Source organism: Heptranchias perlo, chromosome 30 (assembly GCF_035084215.1).
Source record: "Heptranchias perlo isolate sHepPer1 chromosome 30, sHepPer1.hap1, whole genome shotgun sequence".
In the NCBI taxonomy this organism is placed as follows: Eukaryota; Metazoa; Chordata; class Chondrichthyes; order Hexanchiformes; family Hexanchidae; genus Heptranchias; species Heptranchias perlo.
In genome coordinates this window covers 19009668-19027282 of record NC_090354.1, presented here as the reverse complement: position 1 = coordinate 19027282, position 17615 = coordinate 19009668, and the positions used below count along the sequence as shown (strand labels likewise).

The window sequence follows — 17615 nt, the reverse complement described above, 5'->3', positions numbered from 1 at the left end:
CCAGCTGGAGTGAATTCCACCAACCAGGGGCATGAATGTAGATAAGAGAAGTAAATAGCACTCTGGACAATGCCTTCACCCTGAGACTTGGTGAACTGATATATCCCATTACTGTAGCAATACAGCTCACATGAAGTGTGACAGGAAAGAGAATAAATGTCATTGCTTTCACGGTGGTCAAAGAAACAATATCTTAGGTCAGAATCGTCTTGTAATGTCAATGTTGGAGGTTGAGAATCAGTGTTTCCCATCCTGGTGCTTGCAATAGGGAGATCTCAGAAACACAGGGTTACCAGGAGCACAATCAGAATTAAAAACCTGATTCCCCAATTAATTCCCAAAACTTGTCTTGACCAGAACCTGAAAGATTATTGAGGTCTTTAAAGAAAACAGAAAACAGTCTTTTTATAGAGGACACTGCAGTGTAACTACAATGATTGTACATTAATCAGAGGTTTTAAACATGAAGAACATTAAAACATGAAGAATGTTGAGACAAGTAGCTATATTGGATGCATTGGAGTGGTATTGTGACAGGAATGACACAAGGCTGTAAGTGTAAATCTGTCTGTGGTAGTTCATTAATGCCCTCGTTAACATCAGGAAGCCCCTAGGAGAGTGCTGCTGTCCTACGCAGCACATTACAATTAGATTCCACCAGATTGGCTTGCTGTGTTACAACTCATAACCTGAGACCTGAGCTGAATATGGCCAGGATGGAACTGCACATTCCAAATTCAATTATTTATGCCAGGTGCCAGATCAACTTGCTGTGTCCCATAACTTCAGGCTGAAATGAGTATGATGCAACCCATCCTGAGCACTCTGATTGGATTACCTATGGCAGGCCAACTTACTATGCCGCGACCAAAATCCTCAGGCTTCAGTAAAGACCGGATATGTACAACTTATTTTAGTGCAAATAGCCAGAACCTCCAGAGAATCTGTACAAGATATTCTAACTACATTTGGTCTGAACACTACCTCGGATACTTTAATGTAAAATGAGGCCCAAGGCTGGGTGAAAGTAAGAAAAAAGCAGAAAGAAGCCAAGTCAAAACAATTCAGTCTTTATTAAAATGAAGTCTAAGTAACTCTCTTTTTTGTTCATTTGTTTCTTGCCACAGGCTTATTGGTCTGATCTGCTGAATTCTTACATATCTCTGACTAACTTTGTAGCAATCCGATTATTGCATTCTCATACAGCCTTCTGACACATAATATGAGAGATCGCAAGGGCCCAGAAGTGAATTTCAGTGAGACTAAATCATCTTTAGGAAAATAAATAACTGTAGAAAATATAAAATTATGACATGAGGTTATGCATTCAACAATAAAATAGTGTATAAAATCCAACCTGAGAGATTTTGGATATTTTTAGATATTTTGAATATATGTGCAAGAATGGGAATGAGAATTTATGAGAGGAATGTAGCTCAGAGCAGGATAATGTTCCTATGAAATCTCAGAAAGGTGTGCCAAAAGGAGCTCAGGCATTGTGCATAATATGGTTGTAATTGGTTGGTGCAGAAACTCATAGCAAAGTCATCCTACTATTTGGTTATCTATTAATGAGTAATGTCCAGGCTATTAAGTAGTAGCATGCAGCAGTGGCACACTGCACCATGGGTGTATGGAGCAGTGTGCCACGCTTTACTGCACTCATGACTGCACTGAACCTGCCCCATACAGACAGGCCAGCAATGCAGTTTTTGTATTCCTGGTCTTTACCGATCTTTTCTCGATGTACAAACGCACAAAAATGATGGGCAGGAAAAGACCAGCTGGTCCATCAAACCTGCCCCACACTCATGACGCCTGGAGCATCGTGACTAGACATTTCCTAACCCACACCACAGCCATGTAATCACCTGGGACAGACCAAAAACCAGGAAAAAAAAAACCCCAGGGCCAATTAGGGGGGAAAGAAAACCTGGAAAATTCATCTCCGACTCCCTCAAGTAATCGAAACTAATCCAGGAATGTACGTTAATTGTTAACCCACTTACCTTTTATATGATGCGATCTCTAGTCCAACGCACATTGCTTTGCACGCTCCATGTGACGAGCCAGAGGAAGGGATTCCACTCCCAGAATACCTAGCCAGTTTGCGACAACAGGCAGTGCAGTATGCAGGTCTCTGTTTCATGGTAGTAGTCATGATGCCTTTATCATGTGCCAGCCCTCAATACCCCCTCTCTTTCACCCAGTCTATCAGGTGTCAGGTTGGCTGCTTGGAGACAAGGGTAATCTCCTGATTATCTGGCTCATGACTCCTGTCAGGAACCTGAGCACAGACGCTGAGGAGTGCTATAATCAGAGCCAGGCCTCCATCGGAGCTTTGATGGAACAAACCATCGGCCTTCTGTAGCAAAGGTTCTGCTGCCTGGATAGGTCTGGAGGCATTCGGCATTACAGCCCCAACAGAGGCTCCAGATCCATCATCGTCTGCTACATGCTCCATAACTTTTCCCTGCAAAAGGGCCAAGCCTTAGAGACACCTAGGAAGAAAGAAGTGGAGAACCAGGAGCAAGAAGATCAGCAGGAAGATGAGGATGCCCGGAAAGAGCAAGGGCCACCAATCCTGCCAGCTGTCAGAGCTAAGTTAAGAAAAAGCCAAAAAGCACCAAGATGCTTCTTACTGTAGTTATACAGGGCCTTGGTGAGACCACACCTGAAGTATTGTGTGCAGTTTTGGTCTCCTTACCTAAGAAAAGATATATTTGCCACAGAGTGAGTGCAGTGAAGGTCCACCAGACTGATCCCTGGGATGGCAGGACTGTCGTATGAGGAGAGATTGGGTCGACTCGGCCTGTATTCACTCGAGTTTAGAAGAATGAGAGGGGATCTCATTGAAACATATAAAATTCTGATAGGGCTAGACAGACTGGATGCAGGGAGGATGTTTCCCCTGGCTGGGGGGGTCCAGACGAGGGGTCACACTCTCAGGACATGGGGTAGGACATTTAGGACTGAGATGAGGAGAAATTTCTTCACTCAGAGGGTGGTGAACCTGTGGAATTCTCTACCATAGAAGGCTGTGGAGGCCAAGTCACTGAATATATTTAAGATGGAGCTAGATAGATTTCTGGACACAAAAGGCATCAAGGGGTATGGGGAGAGAGCGGGAATATGGTATTGAGATCGAGGATCAGCCATGATCATATTGAATGGCGGAGCAGGCTCGAAGGGCCGAATGGCCTACTCCTGCTCCTATTTTTCTATGAGTCTTAATTTCCTAATTCCAAACAAGTAACAATTGAGAACTAAAAATCAACCTTGTGCAAAGCCCTAGTGCCTGACTTCTGTACTCTTTTGCCTAGCCTGGTGCTCCTACAAGGTGGTTCCCCTGTGGCTACAGCTTTCTCCTCCCAGCCCCCAATTCATGCTGGCACTCTTTTCCCTCCTCCAGCCCTCTCAGTTCAAGTTCAATTAATGCTGGCACTCTTCCTCCCCACTCCAGTCAGTTAACACTGACAATCTCCTTTCCCCCACCCCATTGAGCCAGCCCTAGCTTCTGCCTCCTTTTCTCTCCTCTTCTATTGCCTTCTCCCCTTCACTGCTTTCCCTTTCACTCTCTCGTTCATTGCCATCTATTTCCCTTACTACTGGTAATAAGGTTTGTAACATAATAAAGACATAAAAGGTTCAAAATTTAGAAGAAAATGCTTAAAATTACTTATACAATATCATTTTGGTGTTTGACGTGCATGTAACAATGTTTTCTGTCAGTGGCCTGTGCCTATGTGACAAGCTTAAGCTTTGAGTTCATGTAGGCTCCCAGACTCATCACTTTTATCAGACGACAGCTTCCAGCGCACACCTGTGGTTATCACATCTTGATTTTTTTTAATGCTTATTTGAAAAGCTGGCCATTTAAAACTGGAAGGACTGTACTGTTATTCAAGTCAGGAAGGACTTAATGTCCTACATTTAAAATTAAACGATTCTGCTTAAATCCAGTATTTAATATATATCTGTTGGAGATATTTGGTAAATATAAAATACAATACAAAAAGATTAAACTAAAGTTTCATTTATTGGCCTTCACTATAAAAAGCCACCCCTAAACTGATGGAAATGAATGTAAAGAGCTGCCCTCCCATATTCCAGGCAGCGATTGATTTATTTATGTAGGTACAATATATGAGGAAGCAACTTTAATTTATTTGTCTACCTGCAGTTACGAGGGAAATACTCCAGGGGTGAAATTTAACTTCAGTGTGAGCGCAAAATGGGTGGTACCGGATCACCTGGCCGTTATACATTCCCCTGATTTTTCTTTTCAATGACTTCATTGACTGTGGGGAAATGAGAAATTATCCACCTTGGTAGGAAGAATAGAAAAGCAGAATATTTTTTAAAAGGTGAGAGACTTGTAAATGTTGATATTCAGAGGGATTTGGGTGTCCTTGTATGTGAATCACAGAAAGTTAACATGCAGGTACAGCAAACAACTGGGAAGGCAAATGGTATGTTAGCCTTTATTGCAAGGGGCTTGGAGTATAAGGGTAAGGAGGTCTTGCTGCAATTATATAGGGCTTTGGTGAGACCAGACCTGGAGTACTGTGTACAGTTCTGGTCTCCTTACCTAAGGAAGGATATACTTACCTTCGAGGGGGTGCAATGAAGGTTCACTAGATTGATTCTTGGGATGAGAGGGTTGTCCTATGAAGAGAGGTTGAGTAAAATGGGCCTATACTCTCTGGAGTTTAGAAGGATGAGAGGTGATCTCATTGGAACATATAAAATTCTGAGAGGGCTTGATAGGGTAGATGCTGAGCGGCTGTTTCCCTTGGCTGGAGAGTCTAGAACTAGGGGGCGTAGTCTCAGGATAAGGGGTCAGCCATTTAGGACTGAGATGGGGAGAAATTTCTTCACTCAGAGGGTTGTGAATCTTTGGAATTCTCTACCCAGAGGGCTGTGGATGCTCAGTCATTGAGTATATTCAAAATTGAGATTGATGGATTTTTGGACTCTAAGGGAATCAAGGGATATGGGGATTGGGTGGGAAAGTGGAGTTGAGGCAGGAGATCAGCCATGATCTTATTGAATGGCGGAGCAGGCTGGAACGGCCATATGGCCTACTCCTGCTCCTATTTCTTAAAGGAAAATCAGGAGCGCTGCATAACGGGGAGCTGATCCATGACCGCCCATTTTGCGGGCCCACCAAAGTTGCATTTCACCCCCACTATTTATTTTCCAGGAAACAGCCAAAAACACTTCACTGTCTCTAGGGAGATCACTTATGAACTCTTTTCCAACTTCTTTTAGTGTGCACTCCTCCCCACTTCCACGTCCCATCACCTCTTTCCCCCACCCTGAGTTACCACGAGCAGTACCATGGGAGATCTGCTAATAACATATAATACTGCTGACTTGATGATGATATATATGTGTGTATGAATGTGTGTATATATATATATATTCCATGACACATCTAATATGTACTTCGAAAAATTTAGGAGTGCATCAAAGCATACAGCTTCTTTATTAAAAAAACTAAATTTAGAGTAAATCAAATTTGTGAGCTTTACTCTGGAGTCTGTCATTTTCTAAGGTTAAACTCCAAGTTTTATTAGATCACCATAGTATCCTCCAAGCAGGCAGATGAAGGTGGCATCTAATGGATATTCCGAGAATTGGACAACAAGTTATGAACTGTCTTAGGTATCGCCTATACTCAGTATCAGGTGGTGGTCTATGGACTATGTTGGTGCGTCTGAGAGTATATTTGTTTTAGTTTCCATAGCTCTTAAATGTTAGTATGTTGTTGTTCCATGTCCCATTAAGTGAACTGTATTTAAATTTATTTGCTAAAACTTTTATAATTGAAAAGGTGGGAAGAAGGCAGAGCAACTAAGGCGTTTGGAAGAATTTATTTACTGATACATAGGTAAATGTAGCTGCAGTTGATGCTTAGCACTCAGCCTCTACTGGCTCTTTAGTGTCTGTTCCAATGCTCTTTGTATTTCTTCATGATGTGGTTATACTGGTAACTTGATTACCTGACTATTTGGTCAAGAACTATTTATCCCAGATTCGCCAGTCAGTGTTATTTTAATGCCAGCTTCAACCCATTTCAAACAAATGGGTTTATATGAGAATCTGGGTTAGCGTTGGGAATGTTTAGGCCAACAATTTCTTGCAAATTATGGTTGACCATAGAACAATCTCCTGAATTGTTTTTATAGACTGAACATAAAAGGTGATTGTTGCTGTGTTGGAACTTTTTATCAATTTAAACATTGTGCTGGATACCACAATGAAGCTCCACATATTCCCCATTAAAAGGCAGGATAGTTGAGCATTTTCCAGTTTACAGCACAGATGGCTGGAGCGGGTGGGGGGTGGAGGGGCGCACGGCGCGGTGCGCTGTGTGAGGGGGGGAAGGTGGATGCTTCTTTGAGGAGCAGGCAGTTGCAGATCACTCACAATCAAGCCCAAACACAGTGCTGTTCTCCTTTACCATTCCTGTGTTTAAGGGAGTTTCTGGGTGAAATCAAAGATTGAAAATTGCTAATGTTTTATTTCTTCGGCTGAAATTCAACCCCGGGCCTAAAAAATATCACTTTTCTCCTTCTCCAAGTTAACTGGAATTAGTAATCTTGTTAAATTTTCCAGAAATTAAATTAACGCTGAAATGAGACTGCACGACCCCCCCCCCCCCCCCCCCCCGCCTCCTTAAGCATAAAGCTGTGCCTGGTGGATATTATACTATTGAAATGTGACCCAATTAATTGTAGGACTCTGTTTGAAAAGTGTTCAAATTTATCTGCTAAAACTTTTATACAAAAAGTATACCCTGGGTTGTATGTTTCTGCTCTCAGCTGATACACCTGCCACCACCCTGGGGAGACTGCCAATCTTCAGCTGTCAACACTGACTTTTTCCCAACCTATAGCATCACAGCTTGCAGGATTGATTGTGAAACGAGGTACCTGGTGGAGAACTGCAACTGTCGGATGGTGCACATGCCAGGTGAGCAAGGGGTTCAGCCCCTGTTCTTGCGTTATCGAGGTCTGCTGGGAGGCATTCTGGTAGTCAGGAAGTGAATTGAAATAATTTAAATTAATGCAGCTTTGGCGGCTGTATTGGAAAATTGGGAGGGTCCTTATCCTCCCAACAACGTCATAGCCCTCATCCTTGCCTTTGTTACCTCTAGACTTGACTATTCAAATGCTCTCCTGGCCGGCCTCCCAGCTTCCACCCTCCATAAACTTGAGCTCATCCAAAACTCTGCTGCCCGTATCCTAACTCGCACCAAGTCCCGTTCACCCATCACCCCTGTGCTCACTGACCTACACTGGTTCCCAGTCCAGCAACGACTCGATTTTAAAATTCTCATCCTCATTTCCAAATCCCTCCATGGCCTCGCCCCTCCATTTCTCTGTAACCTCCTCCAGCCCTACAACCCTCCGAGATCTCTGAGCTCCTCCAATTCTTGCCTCTTGTGCATCCCCGATTTTAATCACTACACCATTTCCGGCTGTGCCTTCAGCTGCCTAGGCCCTAAATTCCCTCCCTAAACCTGTCTGCCTCTGACTCCTCCTTTAAAATGCTCCTTAAAACCTATCTCTGACCAAGTTTTTGGTCACCTGTCCTAATATCGCCTTATGTGGCTCGGTGTCAAATTTTGTTTGATAATCGCTGCTGTGAAGTGCCTTGGGACGTTTTACTACATTAAAGGTGCTATATAAATGCAAGTTGTTGTTGTTGCTACAGGTCCAAATTCCATAGGGGTCGGTCATCTATTTGTTTTTCTTCAAATGCTTTGCTTCTTCTCCCCTGAAGATGCTGAGTTTGGTTGAGTTACAGTTTCAGAGGCACTGACCGCTCTCGGGTTCTGTATCCTGATGATCATTCTTTGTGTGAATCCCCTGTAGTGAATACATAGGAACAGAAGTAGGCCATTCAGCCACTTGATTTCCCCACCAGAGGAAACAGTTTTTCTGTATCTATCTTATCGAATCCCTTTACCATTTTAATTACCTCAATTAGATCACCCCTCAGCCATCTAAGCTCAAGGGAATACAAGCCAAGTTTATGCAACCTGACCTCATAGTTTAACATTTTAAGCCCTGGTATCATTCTGGTAAATCTGTGTTGTATCCCTTTCAAGGCCAAGATATCTTTCCTGAGGTTCAGTACCCAAAATTGGATGTAATCCTCTAGATGGGGTCTGACAAAGGCTTTGTACAATTGAAGCATCAATCCCTTACTTTAGAATTCCAACCCACTTGAGAGAAAGGCCAACATTCCATTAGCCTTTTTGATTACATTTTGTACCTGTGCATTAGCTTTTAGTGACTTGTGTACATGGACACTAAATCCCTTTTTTCCTGCACAGCTCCTAGTCTCTCACCATTAAGAAAATATTCTGATTTGCCTTTCTCGGATCCAAAGTGGATGGCATCACATTTCCCCACATTGAACTCTATCTGTTATAGTTTTGCCCACTCGCTTAGTCTGCCGATGCCCCTTTGTAACTTCCTGCTCTCTCTACACAACTTACCTTGCAAATTTATTTTTAAAATCCACAACTTGTGCTGAAAGTGTCACAGTTGCTTGGAGTAGTTAATGTTGAAATTGAGTCATCGGATCCAAATACATCCCTCCAATACGTATTTTTGGATTCACAGAAACTTCACTTAAGCTAGCCATAGTGGCCCTGGGTCCTTTGATCTCACTAGGCAGTGAGTCCACAGCAGGGCTTTGAGCATTGAATTTACAGTGTGTGAATTTGGTTGTCCACCAAGCTCCACTGGGATTTGAATCTAAAATTACAGTTGTTACGCAGATTCCAAGAGCTCAGCTAATGGCACAGGGAGTGCTTGAAGCAAAGATTATTGCATCTTTTAAGGGAAAACTAGATAAATATTTGAAACCAGGGAAGATACAGAGCTATAGGGAGAGCAGGGCAATGGGCTTAGTTTTGGATTGGTCTCGCAGAGAGCCAACACAGACATGATGGGTCAAATGGACTCCGTCTGTGCTATAAACTTCAATGGTTCTACGCCCATCTTCATTTACAAAGAAACTGCACTGTCACAACAAATATCTGAAGAAATTGCTGTTTTATATTTACCTCTTTCTAAAATCATGAGTCATGGACAATGCAACATTTAGAGTTTCATATCAAGATATTATGATGACTTTCTGCTGATTTTCATTACAGGTGATGCCCGCTATTGCACCCCTGAACAGTACAAGGAATGTGCAGAACCCACATTAGGTGAGTTGGCTCTATCTCAGTTTGTTGAGCTGGGACAATCTGCACTAGTCACCTGCATACATTACCAGATAAAAGGACACAGTTCCCTTTGATGTGATCAGTAGTATAGAGGCAGGATTATACAAGTATTACAGAAATGCAAAGCCTTCTCTCACAGTTGCTAACATTTGATAGCTTTAGTTAAAGGTGATTACATGAGTACATTACACAGTTATTATCCTAATTTAATGTATCCGCACTCCATTTCTTTCTTTGAAAATTGAATTTTCAAGTGTTTACACACTGCTCCATAATTTGTGAAGCTTTTCTGCATTCTTATTGCATGTTGGTTGCAGTAGGATTAGATTAGATAGAGTAGGTTTCTTGATATAATTGTGCCTGCGCTGGGACAAAGCTTATTTGAGGGCTGCCTTAGTTTGTTTCATCAGTGTGGAGTTGGGAGGAAATGGGTAGGATGGGAACAGGATGTTCTGCCTAACTAGAGGCACTGTGGGGGAGGATACTGGCCTTGCCAGGTTTAGGGCAGGTCACTCCTGATGGCCTACTTTCCCTCCTGCAAGGGGGATCAGAGCTTGTGCCATGCGTGCCACTATTTTCAGATAGAATTTATCTCTTTGATGAAGATTTCAATATGCCAGACCAGGTAACCGAAGTGCAGAACCTACAAATGTTAGTTTCCTGATAGATGAATCCATCAGTATTAACCAATGACTACCGTGCAAGTGTGAATGTAGCAACTTTTCTGTTCGTTCAACCTATGCGATATAAAAGTGAGCAAATAATGGAGCATTGTCTGTGTTTCTAGAGCCACAGATAATGGACCAGTTACATCTCATAAAACAGAGTGTGTCACCATTCACCAGTAACGGTCCCGCACTGCAGAGCTGGACATTATTCACTTGTAACAGTCCTGCACCACCAAGATCACAAGATAATTACAGGTTAGGAAGGTCTGCAGTCCATCTTAGTTCATCCACACAAAAAGATCCTGAAGTCCTCCAATGCGACATCCAATTGTTTCTTAAATGATTCTAGGCTTTTTACCTGCACTATATCTGGAAATCCATTCCATGTATTAATCATGCTTTGTATGAAGAAAGACTTTCTTCTAATATCAGTGCTAAATTTGCTCTAAACCATTTTGAACCTATGTCCCTTTGTCCTATTCTCTCAATTTAGTTTAAAGTACTTTTATAGATTTACCTTTTTCATATCTTATATAGCTTCTATAGGATCACCTTTCAGATACTTCCTTTCAAAGCTGAAAAGCTCAAGTTTCTCCAGACTTTCCAAATAACACAAAGCTTTGACACTCTGCAACGGCTCGTCTCTGCACTACCTCCAGCACTTGAATATCTCCCTGGTGTTTCAGTGACCAAGAACTGGATATAGCTCTCAAAATGTGGTCTGAGCAGATCATGAGGCAGTAACACACCTGCATCGTAGAGCTAAGTCATTCACTAGTAATGTACCTGCAGATACAGATTGGAATGAGATGTCACGGAGTATCTGTGTATTAAATATAAGTTGCGTGCGGCCCGGAGTTTGGTTTTCAGTGATTTTGCTAAAAAGACTGGTGCAATGCTGTTTCTATCACCAGATGTCAATAGTGCAGTCCATCAACTCTGTACTCTGCAAGAAACAAGTGCAGGGTTACCCTGAACCCCACATACGTGAAATGTTGGTAGCTGTGCTCTTTGTGAGCCCTATCTCAATGGTTCCAGGTCACTGTGGGCTTCAACGATGTCACTATCTTTTTAGCCATGATGTGGAGATGCCGGTGATGGACTGGGGTTGACAATTGTAAACAATTTTACAACACCAAGTTATAGTCCAGCAATTTTATTTTAAATTCACAAGCTTTCGGAGGCTTCCTCCATCCTCAGGTGAATGTTTTCCACAAATTATGCCAAAAATATTGTTTTAAAAGCAACATCGGCGTTCAAACCCATCCCTTTATATTAAAATGAAACCCTGGGGTGGAAATGAATTACTTCATAAGGAACTATATAAATGTAAATTTGTTCATTCTCTTTTCTTTCTTTTTCTGACTGAGAAAATTGTTTTATAAAATAATTTCTAAATGATGAAAAGTATCATTGGGCATTTAAATCTTGAGTACTTATTAACGTTATTTCAGATTGGAATAAAAAGTTTGCTAAATGCTAGTTTTTGGGCTGATTGGATACTCTCTATGATGGCAACACACAGCCATAGACAGTGATTCTCTCCAGAGTATTCGGTCATGTGTTGATATTCTCCTCTGGCACAAACTTATGTCATTAGTTTGGTGCTTTTGCCTCAGTGCACCCTATTTACATGTCTGCTGTCCATAGCTATAAAGCAGCACCAAAAATAGACACCTTACACTGGCACACTTACCAAATGTCTTGTGTTGACACAAATGCCTTGTAACCCCAATTACAGCTTCCTTTCCCCAAAGCTTAATGATATCAAAGGCATTATTATGCTATTTGATGACTGGAAAGATTATACAGTAAATCCCAGCCTCAACTCACATCATGATTGTATTTGATGTTAAATTCACGAGAACTTACATTAAAAAATTGATCTTAAAGGGAAAGTCGAGAGTGACTGTATGCATTCTTTCCCTGCAGTTAGAAAAGCTGACATCGCCAAATTCAGCAAAAGATTTCTTTTCTGCAGCACTGTCTGACCTGTGAAGGGCACAAGTATATAAAAACATAAATTGTTATGCAGGGCCACGCAATTCACCCTAAACAGTCTCTGTAGTTATCTGTATTGAAGACAATGAAAAAGTAGTTATAACTTCTTTTGAGAAAGGCATTTAATTTTGTTTTACTTTCGGAAAGTTGGTTACACACAGTTGAATTTTCTGAGTCGTGACAAGGCTCTCTGTGGAGCAGGTATGTGCACAGTCCATCAGACTCAACATTTCTTAACACATGGTTCAGAAGCCTGAAATAGCAATGAATTAAGAAGTACTTTGGGAATTGTGACCACTTGGGATGAGCTGGGTTTCAATTTCTTTGCTGTGCTTCATTTGCTTTTAATCATAGAGGTCATAGTGTGGTCTAAGTATTAGTAGCTTTGTAATTGATTCTGATTCAGGGTGGACAGAGGGCCAACTGGGAGTCATTTTATAAATGGTGTGTCAAGATTTTACAGACAACTTGATCTTATTTTCCTGCTTAATCCCAGGCAAAAGGAAGAGGCTGATTTTTTAAAAAACACAACGTTGAATTCTGGTAAAGAATATTATAGCTGGCTAGTTCTCGAGCAGGCCTGTGCTCATGTGTCTTGTGTTTGTTTTTTGTAAAAGCTTGTGCACATTCTACACAGCTATAAATTGTAGTAACATATCATTTTAAATGATTCTATGGGGTGTCTCTTTCATCCATGTGAAATTTTTTACTGTTCTTCACCTGCTGTTCATCATGGGCCATAGGGGTGCTGTATAAATGCAAGTTGTTAGGAAGTTAGAAATAAGCTGTATTTTTATACCCAAAGTAAATACCTACTTTAAAATAGTGAGAGAGAGATTTGATATGGACATATTGAATGTTCATTTAACATTGCTGACTGTAATTGCTGCCCTAATGGGCCCGATGTTAGCAGGGCTGCGGGTTCTCGGCGGGGGGGCTATCGGGCGCGTGGGTAATGCGCCCGGTGAAATTAGTCAGCTTCCCGCGCGATTGTAACAGACAATCCACTAATTGGATCCACTTACCTTGTCTTCCGGGTTCCCCACTGCTGATCTGCGCGTCGGGCGGGCTGCGCATGCGCAGTAAGATCTGTCAGCTGGAGGCGCTCTATTTAAAGGGGCAGTCCTCCACTGACAGATGCTGCAACGAATAGAAAAAAATACAGCATGGAGCAGCCCAGGGGGAAGGCTGCTCCCAGTTTAATGATGCCTCACTCCAGGTATCAATACATGGGGTGAGGAGGAGGGGGAGGACAGAGATCTTCCTCCCGGCGGGCGGGAGGAAGCGGCCTGCCTCTGCCACCAGGAAGGCCTGGCTCGAGGTGGCAGAGGAGGTCACCAGCGCAACCAACATATCGCCCACCTGCATACAGTGCAGGAGGCGCTCCAATGACCTCAGTAGGTCAGCCAAAGTGAGTACACGTAGTCTTTCCCCTACACTCCGTCTGCCACATCACCGCCCCCACCCCACATCTCCTTCAGCACTGCCAACACTACTCTGCCACATCACCCCTCATACCCACTCAAACCTCATCCTCATCTTACCTGCACCTACTCACCTCGCCAGTTCTCATCCCGCCACTACCACTCAACCCAATCCTCATACAATCTCATGGCTCCATCTCATACTCACCCTCTCGTGCATCTCTTTCACGGCCAGCCTCACCCAACCTGCCACTACCTGTGCTGCAGCCACAGGGCATGCATCACATATGTGCAGTAGGCAGCGTAAGGCAAACGTGTCGTGAGCATGAAGGGGATGCACAAGGGTGTTTGAGGGTTTGTCATGGGTGTTACTTATATTGAATTTCTGAACAACTCATATTACATATTATATTGGCACCACTACTGCCATGTCTTCGCGAATCCTGTCTGGTTTGTGCAATAATGCCTGCTCCTGAGGATCACTATGAGGACCCACAACTGATGCCACCCATTGTGTCACTGCAGAGTGGGTGTAGGTGTATTTGCAGGGCTCTTCTGCGCAGACGACTGAGCGACATCGGCGATGTCCCCGGTTGCACCCTGGAAGGATGCGGAGGAGAAGTTGTTTTTTTTTTATTCGTTCACGGGATGTGGGCGTCGCTGGCGAGGCCAGCATTTATTGCCCATCCCTAATTGCCCTCGAGAAGGTGGTGGTGAGCCGCCTTCTTGAACCGCTGCAGTCCGTGTGGTGACGGTTCTCCCACAGTGCTGTTAGAAAGGGAGTTCCAGGATTTTGACCCAGCGACAATGAAGGAACGGCGATATATTTCCAAGTCCGGATGGTGTGTGACTTGGAGGGGAACGTGCAGGTGGTGTTGTTCCCATGCGCCTGCTGCTCTTGCCCTTCTAGGTGGTAGAGGTCGCGGGTTTGGGAGGTGCTGTCGAAGAAGCCTTGGCGAGTTGCTGCAGTGCATCCTGTGGATGGTACACACTGCAGCCACAGTGCGCCGGTGGTGAAGGGAGTGAATGTTTAGGGTGGTGGATGGGGTGCCAATCAAGCGGGCTGCTTTATCTTGGATGGTGTCGAGCTTCTTGAGTGTTGTTGGAGCTGCACTCATCCAGGCAAGTGGAGAGTATTCCATCACACTCCTGACTTGTGCCTTGTAGATGGTGGAAAGGCTTTGGGGAGTCAGGAGATGAGTCACTCACCGCAGAATACCCAGCCTCTGACCTGCTCTCGTAGCCACAGTATTTATATGGCTGGTCCAGTTAAGTTTCTGGTGAATGGTGACCCCCAGGATGTTGATGGTGGGGGATTCGGCGATGGTAATGCCGTTGAATGTCAAGGGGAGGTGGTTAGACTCTCTCTTGTTGGAGATGATCATTGCCTGGCACTTATCTGGCGCGAATGTTACTTGCCACTTATGAGCCCAAGCCTGGATGTTGTCCAGGTCTTGGTGCATGCGGGCTCGGACTGCTTCATTATCTGAGGGGTTGCGAATGGAACTGAACACTGTGCAGTCATCAGCGAACATCCCCATTTCTGACCTTATGATGGAGGGAAGGTCATTGATGAAGCAGCTGAAGATGGTTGGGCCTAGGACACTGCCCTGAGGAACTCCTGCAGCAATGCCCTGGGGCTGAGATGATTGGCCTCCAACAACCACTACCATCTTCCTTTGTGCTAGGTATGACTCCAGCCACTGGAGAGTTTTCCCCCTGATTCCCATTGACTTCAATTTTACTAGGGCTCCTTGGTGCCACACTCGGTCAAATGCTGCCTTGATGTCAAGGTCAGTCACTCTCACCTCACCTCTGGAATTCAGCTCTTTTGTCCATGTTTGGACAAAAGAGCCCTGTTGAGGGCAGTGGTGACTTTGACAGCGACAGGTAAGAAGATGGTGCTCGGGCCAGCCAGGAGCAGCTCGGCATGAAAGAGGCTGCAGATGTGCACGGATGCTCAGAGAGGTCCAGGAGGTTGAGCCTCGGTCTGTGGACCCTGTGGCGAGGGTAGTGCCCTCTGCGACGCATCTCTCTCTGTGGTAGCCCTCCCTCCTGCTGTACAGGTGGATGTGTCGCAGCACTGTTGTGGAGCTCCACGTGTCAGAGGTGGACGGCGTGGATGGTGACGCTGGTGAGGCTGTTCGCCCTCCGAGGAGGTCATGACTGCAGCTACGGCGGCCCCCATCTGGAAGATGTACATCTGAGGGGGTCCGCAAGGTAGGTACATGTCTCCGGATCCCGGGGTAAGTGTGCAGGTTGGTGACTTTGACTGTCAGGAGGAGGGTGGTGGAGGCCAAACTTTGTCCCAAGTGACAGAGTGGCCTCCTGCAATTGGTGAGGGTCTCTCCCCCCACCCCCCCCACCACCTGTCAAATGGACCTTTGCAGCTGCCACAGGCTAACAGCTGCAACACGTCCATTTGACCTGGGAGAGTTTCCCCCAGTGTGGGAAACAGTCCCAATCTGTTCTAAAATCCCACCCCTCCTCACATAATCCCTTAATCAGGTCAGTTAATGACCTGAACAAGCAAAATAAATACTGTCAAGTGGCATCCCGCTGGCTTTAATTGCCTGCGGGATTCCCACCAGCGTGGGCTGCGCGCGCACGCCGGCACGTCAGCGGGGAACCTGGAAGTGCGCGGGTTCGGGGCGGGCTCCGGTCCAGCTCCAGGATTCTCCAATTTTCGGAGCCCCCCCACCAGGAATGCACCCGATAGCGGGTGCTAAAATGACGCCCATATGTCTACCGACAATGTAGTGTTAGTGTGGCTTTGCCCTAACATCTGCGATATGCCAGTGTCATTGTGAGCTTCTTTATTCTGCTGTTAGCAATGATTCAGAAACATTACACATTTTCTTTTTTTTCTTTTAAACCGTGTTAAATTAGCACGCAGGAATTTTACACGAGCCGTTTAACCATTACACCATAAATAGTACTCAGCAGAATTTCAACCTATTTCGGATGCCAAAAGACCGTCATGGATTAATTTACATGTGTCTCTCTGTTCTATTAACTTCTGAGCGTATCTGCTATCTGGCAGAATGCTGAAAATGTTGATGACAAATGGGCAGAGAAAAGATGGACAAAGTAGGAGAGGTCACTGCAGAGTACAAAGACAATTCAGTTCTCCAGCACTGGCAACATCTTAATGAGCACACACATCACAATAAACAGAAAATCCATCAAAGTGTGGATTTGCATATGAATAAGAACCAACAAAGCAGCTGCTATAACAAAAGCTTTTTTTTCCCCTTTTCACTTTACAGCCTTGCTGGCAGAGGTGAATAACAACTGTCTCTGTAAGACACCGTGTTATCTAACTCGATACAACAAGGAGCTGTCCATGGTGAAGATTCCAAGTAGGACCTCTGCAAAGTATCTTGAAAAGAAATTTAACAAGACTGAAAAATACATTTCGTAAGTATATATACTGATATTGCTATCATCCCTGCTGTCTTCAAAAAAAAGCCAGAAATTTGAGATCGTTTCAATAGTCTGAAAATTCGACTATTGTTCTAGCTTTTAATCAGGATTTTTTGTTTAGCAACATCACTTGTGTTGTTCAGATTCTTCACACAATTTTTTTCAGTATTCCATGGATATTCTCCTTGTATCCCCCTCCCCAATAAGAGTGATGCAACTAAGATAAGTACAGAAACAAGAAAACTGTTCTTATGTTTTCCTAATTTGGAAAGAAATATACTGATCACACCTGGTTGGAACTGGTGTTTCCCATTTACCTGTAAGTACTTCCACAAACACATTGCCAGTTTGGTGATGTCTTGATCTCATCCCACTAGACAAGGTCCATATCCCTCAAAGCCTGCTCTGATTGATAAATTTGTACCAGTTTTAATATATTTGGAACTGGTTAATAATCAATTAATGCAATGCCAATATTTCCATTCTCTCTATCACCCTCACCTTACTTTGCCCACACTGTGGCCAGTTGAAAACATTGCTGTGTTGTCAAGCCCAGCAGTTAGAAAATTGGGTAATTGCTATCGGATTTCCACCCAGTTTGCCTCCCCATCATTTTCATAAACCTACCTGCCTTTCTAACAGATCTGCCTCCCCCTCATCTTTTTTTCTGATTTTGGTCTCTTGCATCAGAATACTATGCCTAGTCAGTCTACCCTACACGATGAAATGATCTTATTGTCCAATATGAGAATAGGTCAATTTCACAGTACAGGAAGCAGTCATTTACACTCCTGCTCCTCCCCTTTCACCATGCCTTGATTTTCCTAATATATAGTAGGAACC

The 17615-nt window shown here is 43.9% G+C and overlaps 1 protein-coding gene across 2 annotated transcripts in view; it reads left to right on the top strand.

Annotated features, from left to right (window-relative positions):
* LOC137299966 (acid-sensing ion channel 2-like) overlaps nucleotides 1-17615 on the top strand; it is an 848183-nt gene that overhangs the window by 781978 nt on the left and 48590 nt on the right. For both annotated transcript variants that reach the window (XM_067969004.1, XM_067969003.1), the window contains 3 exons: nucleotides 6831-6981; nucleotides 9179-9235; nucleotides 16616-16766. In XM_067969004.1, coding sequence (XP_067825105.1) covers nucleotides 6831-6981; nucleotides 9179-9235; nucleotides 16616-16766 — 359 coding nt within the window. The remainder of the gene's footprint in view (nucleotides 1-6830; nucleotides 6982-9178; nucleotides 9236-16615; nucleotides 16767-17615) is intronic.